General features: G+C 47.1%; 1 protein-coding gene across 5 annotated transcripts in view; it reads right to left on the reverse strand.

Annotated features, from left to right (window-relative positions):
* Positions 1 to 11,652, reverse strand: part of TRAM2 (translocation associated membrane protein 2) — a 162,805-nt gene that overhangs the window by 38,947 nt on the left and 112,206 nt on the right. For 4 of the 5 annotated variants that reach the window (XM_034991292.1, XM_034991293.1, XM_034991289.1 and 1 more), the window contains one exon: positions 1,659 to 1,722. Coding sequence is in view for 3 of the 5 variants with exons in the window: in XM_034991289.1 (XP_034847180.1) it covers positions 1,659 to 1,722 (64 nt within the window). In the remaining 2 variants the exon portion in view is untranslated. Of the gene's footprint in view, positions 1 to 1,658; positions 1,723 to 3,922; positions 4,337 to 11,652 lie in introns of those variants that run through there. The other variant, XM_034991287.1, reaches the window with a different exon arrangement.

The raw sequence follows: 11,652 nt of genomic DNA on the forward strand, positions 1-11,652 counted from the left end.
CTCCTTGCTCAGCAGGGAGCCTGCTTCTCCCTCTCCCACTGCCCTGCCTGTGCTCTCTCTCTCTGTCAAATAAATAAATAAAATCTTTTTAAAAAAAGGAAATACTCTGCAGCTTTTCAAAATATCTTACTGAATAGAATAATAATTAATGGCATGGGAAGAAGGCTCATCATATACTAAAAGCAAAAATAGTGGGTTATGAATCAATACTCACGCACTGCAGTAGTTAGCTGGGTGGTGGTGTCATGTGTGATTTCTATCTTCCTATGTTTATCTGCATTTATAAATTTCCTGAGTGTCATGTATCACACAATGTATATATAAAACCTTTAAAATGTGCATAGTACTTGATCCATTCATGTATTTTGAAAAATGTTTATCTACAAATATAAATTTTAACCAGTCACAAAAAGACAAACACTCTATGATTCCACCTACATAAGCTACCTAGAGTAGTCAAATGAGAGAGGCAGGAAGTAGCACGGGCGGGGGTGGAGTGGGGAGTTACTGTTTAATGAGTACGGAGTTTCAGTGCTGCAAGATGAAGAGAGTTCTAGAGATGGGCGGTGGTGATGGTTGCACGACAGTGTGAATGGGCTTAATGCCCCTGAACTGTACACTTAAAAAGGGTTAATATGGTAAATTGTGTTATGTGTATTTTATCACAATTTTCTTTAAAACAAAACAGAATAAAACAGGAAAAAAAAAGGGGGCGCCCGGGTGACTCAGTCGGTTAAGCGTCTGACTCTTGATTTTGGCTCAGGTCATGATCTCAGGGTCCTGGGATCGAGCTCCGAGTTGCTGGGCTCTGCGCTCAGCGGGGAGTCTGCTGGAGGATTCTCTCTCCTTCTCCCTCTGCCCCTCCCCCTGCTCGTGCTCGAGTAAATCATCCAAGTACCCCTGGATCTAGAGGTGTCTTAGTTACTAGGATTTTCAAGAGACAGGAGTAGCTCATGTAACACCTGTGTGTCGACTTTACTTCAATTTTAATAAAAGAGCCGAGGGGCAGGAGCAGAGAAGGCAGAATGTGACTTCAGGCTGCCTGGCACCAAGCGCCACAACCCACGGTGGCCGCCAGGGCTGGAGCGCGCCTCGGGACGAGCAAGCGTTGGCCTCGTTTCCTGACCACCTGCATTGGCCATGGGGGCTCCTGTCTCTCCTCTCCTGAGCATGGAGTTCTCCTCCTCTCTCGCTAGCGCCCCTCAGCTTGACTCTCAGACGAAGGAACTGATTGGGCTGCCCCCGAAGCCCCGTTTCCCCGAGTCTGGCTCCAGGGACTACATCCTCCGTAGGCCATGGGGTAAGGGATTTGCCCCCCGAATCCTTCAGCTAGTCACTGGGAGAGTCAGGCAAAGAAGAGACTCTCCCCTCGAAGTCAAGATGATTCCCCTCTGTACCAACGAACAAAGAACTAGATTCACCAAACAAAAATTCCTCCTTTATTCATCAAGAGGACGCCCAGCACTTTGCTACTGGAAGGGGGTGCAGTGCCAGGTTCCTGACGGCGGGGCCCGCGGCTGTCTCTTAGCGGTGCTAGGAGGTGGGAGGCTGAGCTTCAATCGCTAACACACTCATGCACGGACACAGGAACAGTAAGTTTTCCGAGGCCTTCAGAGTTGACGGGGCCAGGGCAAGACAGAGACTCGGGCTTTTCTTACCTGCTGTAGGCACGCTAACGTTATACTGAGGTAAAATAAATAGGAAGGCAGTCTTGGCGGTGACCTGTAAAATAAAGGAAAAATGTTCCGATTTAGCTTCTTGGTCACATCAGAAGAAACAAGCGGATCCTGCTACCAGCCCCCAGGGCCCTTCCCTTTTGCATCTCAGACCCACAGACCTGTTCCATTGCACATAGTAGAACCTCAGAAGGAGTTAGCACTGTGTGTGTGTGTTTGTTTGTTTGTTTCCCCGTGTTTCTTGAACGTCATGCCTCCCAATACCTGCACTAAAAACAAACAAGACAGTGCTGGGCACTGGGTGGTATCTAGGCTTGTACTTGCTGCAGATGAAACCAAACAAGCCGAGAGCTCACAAGCTAAGGGCACAGACCTGCCTGCCATCCATTCAAGTATTTATTAAGTTAGTCCTAGGCACCCGGCACTGTGGAAGACAGCAGCCGGTAGAAAATGAGGACTCCGACTTCAAGAAGCTTCCACGGGGTGGCGGTCTCCCCAGCACACCAGCCCCCGAAGTCTACACCCGAGCTTCAGAAACCGAGAACCGCAACTGCTAAGTTCACATCCACTGTGCTGGGGGGCCAGACTTAACACCCCACACTACTGGCTTGTTTATTTCGAACGCTGCCTCGAAAATCTTACTTGTGCTGTCCCTAGTCTATGCTTGTCACCTGGCTAACAGCAGCCAAATCAGTACTTGGGCAGTTCGGCCTGCAGGGAAGAGCTGACCAAATGTGGGGGTTCAAAGCTTGGACTTAAGGATCGACTGACTACCTGGGTTCAAATGCTGCCTCTGCCGTTGCTGGGTGTGTAAGCTCAGACCCCGAGCCTCAGTCTCCCTGTGCACAAGATCAGGGACATTCGTAGTCCCCCAGCTGCTCTGGGTGGCACTGGCCCAGCTGCTAGTGTGGTTAAAGGCTCCCCAGATGTTTCTGATGTGCAGCTGGGGCTCAGAAGCCCCACCCACACTGTTCCGAAGCAGGGGAGGACACCCCCGGATACACCTCAGCCATAAAGACTTACTGGTTCTCCTCTAAGCAAAAAAGTCTGAAGGCTGTACTGTGGGTGGGGGGGAAACACACTGGGCATAGCCAAAGCAGCGTGGAACCGAGTGAACGACGCACTGCAGACCCTCCCGGGTGGACTCTCAACACACCCAGAAGGAGGGGACTGTTTTTGGCCACTGTCCCCGTCAACAAGCCCCATGTCTCTGCAGCGAGGTTCTCTTTGTACACAGCGATGCATGAGGCTTCGCGTGTATTTGTGCTGTTGTCTGGGACATGTTCTGTCATGCTCGCAGGGAAAAAGTTAAATGAGACTAGGGATAAGAAGGCGCTCTGGAAAACACAAAGCCCTATCCAAATACACAGGTCTTGGGGCGCCTGGGTGGCTCAGTCGTTAAGCGTCTGCCTTTGGCTCCGGTCATGATCCCAGGGTCCTGGGATCGAGCCCTGCATCGGGCTCTCTGCTCGGTGGGAAGCCTGCTTCTCCCTCTCCCACTCCCCCTGCTTGTGTTCCCTCTCTCGCTGTGTCTCTCTCTGTCAAATAAATAAATAAAATCTTTAAAAAAAAACCCCAAATACACAGGTCTTCCCCGATCTCCACCCCAAAACCTTTCTACTGTGGTCCACAAGACCTTTTTCAGGGGGCTCCCAATCTCCCTTCTAGTCAATTGCTTGTGTTTCAGCCAAACCCCTTTTGGGGGCTTTAGCCCCTCTCACTTTGTATCCTACTTTTGTTACACTCCCCCCCCACACACACACCCCAAATCCTATTGATCAGAATCTCATTTATCCATCATAACCCAGCTCCCCTGTAGCCCCTCCAGGAAGCCTTCCATAACAGCTCACAGGGGGGGATGCCTTCTTCTCCTGGAGGTGCCCTCCACCATGCCCCCCATACCACCCTTTCAGTCTCCTCCTTATAGTTCTCCTCACATGCCGCTCCTTGCACACAGGGACTAACCCAGATGCACATGGGAAGGGCTCAGGAACCACTCAATGGACAAGATGGAAAATCGAAAGCTGAGTCTGGGCTGGCTTGCTTCACTCAGCTGTTCTGTCCCCACTCGTTCACGGGAGCTGCCCCACTGCCATCACTCTGGCCGTCTCCCTGTCACCTCACTGTCACCCCAGCCTCCTCCTTGACACCATCTGGCTGCTAACCCACCGGAACCCATGCCGTCATGAAGCCCAGCCCCCCCCACCACTCCAGCCACGGCGGTGCCCCTCCTGAACTCCACTCACAGTGGTCATCCTTGACCCAACTGCCTGACTCAGTGCTGTCCACCATGACTCCTTCGAGGGTAAGCCTTGTCTTCTCAGGCTGACAGCCCTGCGAGAGAAGACGTGGAAGCCAGAGGGAATGGGAGAAGGGAAGAGAGAGGAGGAAGGCAAGCAGACAGGCAAGAAGACAGTATTTACCCAACACTGCGCATGTTCTAGGCACAAATCTCCATTCAGTTTCATCCGGGAAACACACCCATCTTTTAAGTTCGTGGGGTGGAGTGGGCCTCCATGAGGTTTTGGCTGACCAGTATCACAACCCCTCTGTGTTCTTTGCCTTCCTCCCTTCAGCAGCCCACGTTCATGTCTCCCTCCATATGTTTGGTGCCAATTCCCGAGCACTCTTCCTATGCATGCATCCATTTGGAATTTATTTCATTTTATTTTGACACTGTAACTCGAGCTGTGTTTATATAACTTGACGCAAGGGATGAAAGAGTGAAAAAAATTTAAAAAGAGCTACACCTTATAAATAAGATTTAAATCACATTTTTAGCTGTCAGTGAAACGGTTACTGCAGTATCCTATAGGCCAAGATATAAATCTACTCAATGTACATCAAAGTATTTGAAGTATAGTTAGCTACATGGAAAATGTGTAGGTCAACTTTTGTTTACTCATGTCAACATACAAACACCTGGGTATATAATAAAAACTTCCTGACACATTCTAGTACTTTTCATTAATATTTTTCACAGGGCCACCAATATTTGACACCAAAAGCTCATCTAAATAAAATGGGATCTGACGGTGTATATAAATGTATAGAGTCTGCTACTCTAACTCCTGAAAGAATCATCCCACTTTTTTTTCTTTGAGGAAGATAGACATTTGGTATACGGGCTGTGCCTGTATTTTTTCCCTAGTCCTGAAGATAGAGTTACCTCTTGTTATTCACATTAGTTCTGTTCAATGAAGTCACTGCGGGTGCTGAGTTAGTGGACACGGGACTGTTTCTCCCCGGGGAAATACAGGGTTAGGTACCCACGGTCTCTGGTCACAACATTTCCATCAACCCATCAATATACAACCTTGTTTATGTGCGTTTTTCTTTAAAGATGCGATATTTAATGTATCTTGCTGAAGCATGAACACTGAACCCATAGCCAACAGCACTACAATTCGTGCCTATGGAGGCTTATCTAACACACGTATGTTCTCGGTGAGGCGTATCAGAGCCTTCTCATGCTTACGAACAACAGTGCTTCAGCACCCGGGGTAAGAATCATTTTAAACAGCAAAATCAGCAACAAAACACACAAACATGCAAAAAAAAAAAAAAAAAGTGGCACGACATAGACCACAAAAAGGACACTTGCTTACAACAGGAAAGCTGAAACTAGAAGGCAAAGCATTGTCTTGTTTGACTTCAGCTGGGAACGTGCTTGTGGGGTGACTCAAATTTTCCACTGCTGTGTGTGTGTCCACAAACGACTGCAGAATCGCCCGGTGCTGATTTTAGAGTTACAAATAAATTTTAGCAAGCAGGAGCATCAGCAGACACAAAATGTGTGAAGGATGAGGATCAACTGCGTTGGGACAAACCTGACAGCCAGCTCCATGAGGACCAAGATATTTCCTTTCGAAACACCTTTTTGAAGTATAATTTACACACTATAAAATTTACCCATTGTAAGTGTACAGCTTAATGGGGTTTATCTTTACTTACTTTTAAACTCTCCCTTCACTGGAATAGAAGTACTAGGGAAGTGGGATCTTACTTGTCTTGGTTATCTTCAATCCATAGCCTGAAACTGTGCCTAGGACACAACCAGCACTCAATAAGCACTTGTTAAATGAACACAGTGATTAAATAGAGGAGCCAGGATTGTGCTCAGGTAGCTGACCCTCAGCCTGTCATCTGCCCACATTTATGCTTGTAACCATGTCCTCTCTCCCTGCCTGGGATCCCCAGTGCTGGGCCTGTCGTAGGGTATCTCATAAATACCTATTTGATGAACTAACACTGCAAGCAGCTATAATAGTAACCACAGATGAATGCTTAACAAATGGTTTCCGAACATGATTCTCAGAGAATAGGATCTAGGACTCTGATTAAAGCAAAAACACCAAATTCCAGTATTTTTCCATCCCCAACCCCTGGGTAGCAGCAGGAGAAACCATTCTGGGCCATGCATCCTTCTCTGTCGGCAGCCATGCTCGCTCCCACTTCACTACGTCTCAGCAAGCTGATGTCAGTTTCCTCGTTTTATAGAAGAAGAAGATAAAAGTGGAGCCCAGACGCGCAGACGCGTACAGTGGCCTCCTGAGACCTCACAACTTTATAAGCAGAAAAGGCACGTTCAATTTGAGTCTTAAAAAATGTGTTCCAAAAACAAACTTAGGATACACACAATATGGCACATAAAACAGAATGGCAACTAATAAAAGAGAAGCAGGAGAGGACCAAAAGTATCTACTGAAGGCAAAGAGGAGTAAGGAATGAAGCTGATCCACAAAAATGCAGTCCAGGAAGTCCTTCTCACTGGCTAAACGTGGCCAGAAATTTGGCTCTACGCTTTCCTGAAGCCATGTGAAGGGGGAAGGCATGATCTGCTCCTTCATTCACCACATTCATTAATTTAAAAAGCAAAAAGACTCCTCAAAAAAAGCAGTTCTACTTCTCCAGCATAAAAACCACTTTCCACGCTTTAGAAGGTCCTTTGGCACCTCAAAACCTCCCTCCATAACCTTCTGCCAACCTCAGAGCAAGGACAGAACAATGACCAAGCCCCCTCCGCAAGTTCTCGTTGGGTTCATAGAGCACACGGGGCTGAGAAAGAGGAGCCTATTAAAAATGTCATTCCAATTATTTCCCATCCCTCTAAGGCTGTTTATAGGAAACATTATTGGGTTTAATAGCATTTTAAACGCCAGGCTCAGTGGGTGAAAGGTTAAAAGTGAAAATGTGCTAATACACTAATGCAAAGGGAGAACACTAAATTATGAAGGAGGGGCCAGATCTCCCTCCCTCCCTCCCTCCCTTCTCTCTCTCTCACACACACACACACACACACACACACACACACAGAAAGCTGCACTGAACTTTTTAACTAAAACAGAGCATCAAGCACAAAGGCAGTGACACTGAGCATATGACTGAGTAGCCATAACAAAACTAAAACTGTTCTACACGCCGTACTCTGTTAGGGGCGCATGAAGCTGAGCTCTTGCTTGCAACCAGACCAAAGATGCCAGCAAAACAGCTGCTTCTGGCAAAGCATACTGGACTTGGATTCCAGGCTCAGTTCTGCTGCAGGGCAGGTGGGTGACCTCAGGCAAAGGTATTTTACCTCGCTGGACCCCATTTTCTCATCCATTCGCAACAACAACAGTTATGGCAGTTAATATTATCAAGTGCTTAGTCAGCACCTGGCGTGGTCCTAGGGGCTTTACGTAAATTATTTCATGGAATGCTCACAACAGCTCTATAGAATAGATACTAAAGATATCCCCATTTTACAGATAAGGTGGAAAGGATCAGGCCAAGTCAGGCAGAATGGATGATCTGAAAGATCCTCCCATGCTCAGGGGGAGTGTATATGTAAATAACATATACACTTTCTCATGTATAATAATAAAGGCTATTGTTTCTGGATCCCACTTACTGTCAAGCCCCGGGAGCACAGCCTTACACTGCCAACTTGCTGGAGGTCATCCCCAAAGTCCCAACTGTATTACTCCTCCTCCACCTTGTGGGGCCGGGGCCTGGGTATGATCTGTATCTGACAGAGCGAGGAAGCAAGGCCTCTCGAGCTGACCCCCCAGCCAGCCAGCCACAGACCCCAGGCACACCTAGGCTTTCCGAATGCCCCAAACTGTTGTCTCTTCCATGCCAGTTGATATCTGGGCACCAAAGATAAGAGAGAAGAAATGCAATGAAAGCAGACTCGTCGCTTTCCTCTTAGGTAGCATTTCACCCTCAGGTCTGGCTGGTTCTCTTCATTCCTTGGCAGACACAACCACGCGTGGGCACTTGGAAGGGGCTGGGTGGGAGGACCAGCCACTGAGGACAGGACAGGGTATGAGGCCTGAGTCACAGAAGCAGCTCTGTTCCATCAGCTGCCGCCCCACGACCACCACTCCCACCTCGGGGCTAGAACACAAAGAGCAGCGTGTGGGGAACCCTGACCCCACGAGGGACAGCGAGCTTGGGGTCTCTCCTCCTGAGAAGCACGGGGAGGGCCACATGAAACGTCCTGGTCCCCCAGCTCAGCCAAATGGGCTCAACTCAGACTTTCCCAAAATTGATTTTGCATCTTGCTGCTGAGGCAGTGGATAGGAAAATTTCAGTCAGACAGGAAAACATTTGAAAGTTACGCCCAATTGGTGGGGAAGATTTTTTTTTTTTTTTTTTTTTTTTAAATAAAGAGTCTTTTAGCCCCTCTTTCCTGGAGCGTTTGTTCCCCGAGGCTCCTGCTTCGGCTGGTCACCTGCACGCACGTTTTTATGACCGGGACTCGATGTACCCAGTTTGCAGCCCCTCGTCACTCAATAAAAGGCAGATACAGCTGAAACAAAGATGCTCTTCACTCCTGCTCTCTGAAAGCCTCCGTTTTGGATGACCAGAAGCTGGCGGGGAGGGCCGGGTGCCTGAAACCAGGAGGCAGAGTTCTGACAGTACCTTTCTGTGTGGTTTTTAGCAATGCCTAGAGATTCTGGTTTTTTCACTTGAAAAACTGCCTTGATAGAAGAATTTAGCAAAGCTACACAAACACACATACGCAGATTCTCGACAAGCCCATGTTCCCAAGGCTGAATAGACTCACCCTTAAGAGTCACGATCACAGTTTTATATTGGATTAAAAAATGACAATGAATACTTGAGAAAGGTCCATAATCAGAACAGCCATGATAAAATCATTATTACCTGCTTTATTATACACATCGGTTCCAAGGTCCAAATTTTATACCGGGATAAACAGGAATTTAGAAAGGGTCACTTACAGAGTTTTAAAAAATCTTTGAAGTTGGGCTTTTTAAAAAGGATGCATCTGAAGATTGAATTTGTCATGCTATCCACCCCCGATTTGGGAAGGTAATTATGTACTGAAAAACAGGAGGTGGCCTAGGGGAAGACTGCTCTTCCCCACGGCCTCTATGTCCACAACTGAATGACCACTTCAAGAAGACTGCATATTTAAGCAACCTACGCTTGCACAGGTTGAACTTGACCTACGAGGTGCCTTACGGATAGCCTTAAATAACATATACACTTTCTCATGAAATGTATTTCTTCTCTCAAGGCCTTAATATATACACCCTCATCCGCCCCTTCAAAAAAGATCCCTGGATCAATATTTCTAGTATCCTACTTGATTATATACTTCAGTCTCCTCACCACCACCCCCATCCCAATAGCTTTCCCCACATTTGGACAGCATGGCATACTCATAAACCATTCCATGTGGAAGCTGAAAACCAAAGAAAAATAAAGAAGCATGCACACAAAATAATCGCTTAGAATACCTAAATGTTCTTCAGATGCATTTCTCTCATGCTGCATGGCAGAGCTCAGATTACTGGCTGCGCTGGGGATATTCCTAACACACACACATTGGTCTGAACGAAATATTTTTATTTTTTTATTATTTTTATTTTTTAAATTTATTTATTTGACAGAGAGAGACACAGTGAGAGAGGGAACACAAGCAGGGGGAGTGGGAGAGGGAGAAGCAGGCTTCCCGCGGAGCAGGGAGCCCGATGCGGGGCTTGATCCCAGGACCCTGGGTCATGACCTGAGCCGAAGGCAGATGCTTAACAACTGAGCCACCCAGGCGCCCCTGAACGAAATATTTTTAAATGTGACCAAAAGCCACCTGTTCAGATAGACTATAAATATGAGATAAATATATAATTTAAAATCAATTAAAAATCAAAACAGGAAAATGAAGAGGTTCTGGAGTGTGGGATTTCAGGTTGCAAGGGAAGACTGGGTCACATTTCAGACTAGACTGCAGAAGAGGGGCCCCTGCCAGGGACAGGGTGTTGTCTCAGCTGCAGTTTTTAATGAAGCTTGAGCTCCATAAAGCAGGACGCACCAAGAGGGGGTAATTTGAATCGTCACAGATGTGTCTGTGACAGCAAGTCACTGATCATTGTCAATCGTCAAGAGTGGGTGCCAGGGAGAATCGTCCTCAAGGCACTTGTGGCATTTCCTGGCATTTGGGGAAATGAAAGGATTATCCAGTGGCTCCAGTGTGCACGGGTAGCTGGACCAGGGGGGCCCAGGTGTATCTGCCTTCACCTGCTTGTTTACACTCACGGAAGGAAAGACAAGGCAGACAGTGATCCATCTGCGGCAACCATTTTTAATTATTCTCTACCATCTGGAAAGTTTCCTACTCAGAACAGCAGTGTGCCGATCCCCATGTTTTGTCTGCAGAGCCAGGCATGGGGATTAGAGCTTGCTGGAAAAATGAACTGGCAACGTGAACCCATCTCCAGGGGCCATAAACCAGGCCTGCCGGGGGGCTGACGGCTGATTCACCCGGGGAGTCTTCAGATTCCTCTAGTCATTTGGGTCGGGGCACCGAAAAAGAGGCCCTGACTCAACGTGTCCACCTCTGCCCATATTTAAACTGAGTGAACCTGGGCTAGAAGGCAAATGAGTTTTTAAAAATAAGCCATTCTGTAGAAATTTTAAATGTGTGATCTCTGCTGTCCCAGTTTCTGCACACCCCAACTCCACTGGGGGTGAAAGGGATTATTAGGTGATGGGTCCCAGAGAATGGGCCACCGCGGTACCATTCTAACACCAGTAAGAACCATCCTCTTCCACACAGGGCAAGGAATGGAGGTCAGGCCAGGGAGCCCCCCCTATGTGCCTCTTGATTCTGCATCAGCCTTTACTTCCTACCATTCTCTGTGTCATAACAATGCCTCTTGCTCCTATGGGACATGAATTATAACCCCATTCTGGGCTGGCATCCAGCCTGTCTTGCAGGAGTCCACAAAGACCTGTCAAGGACCACCTGAATGAGAGCACCTGATGAACAGAACTTAATGATGATGATTTGATTCAAGTGGATTAAATCAAGGCCAAGAAGGTTAATGAAAAACATCTAGCCCTCAAATATCCCTATTTGTCAGCAAATAATATTCACAGGGGATATTCCAAATCATCTTCAAAGTGGAGAAGGAAAATAACAACATAAATGGCAAGAGTTACCAGAGAAACGTGCTACAGATAAACAGAAAATACAAATCTCACCCCAAAGGCAGGGCCTGAGGTAAACACTACCCATACTGTGCCACCAACCAATCCCTCCATACCCCTAAACCTAATAAAATCTGGGCAAATGTCAGTATTTAGGTATAATGCCATATTCCAAGATCTCTCCCTCTCCATCTCCTCCTACCTCCCATCCCCCCCCCCAAAGACATAGCTATATACATTACTTCAGAACTCATTTTACTAATAGAAAGTAGTATTTTAGGTGCAACTGGGGGGTGCAGTCAGTTGGGCATCGACTCTTGGTTTTGGCTAGGGTGGTGATCTCAGGGTCGTGGGATCAAGCCCTGCACTGGACTTGGTGCTCAGCCACAGAATCTTCTTGGGATTCTCTCTCCTTCTGCCCCTCCCACTCATGCTCTCTCTCTCAAATAAGTAAATACATCCCTAAAAAAGAAAGAAAGAAAAGGAAGAAAGAAAGAAAGAAAGAAAGAAAGAAAGAAAGAAAGAAAGAAAG

This window comes from Mirounga leonina, unplaced genomic scaffold (genome assembly GCF_011800145.1).
Source record: "Mirounga leonina isolate KUSES-001 unplaced genomic scaffold, KU_Mleo_1.0 Mir_53, whole genome shotgun sequence".
Taxonomy (NCBI): Eukaryota; Metazoa; Chordata; class Mammalia; order Carnivora; family Phocidae; genus Mirounga; species Mirounga leonina.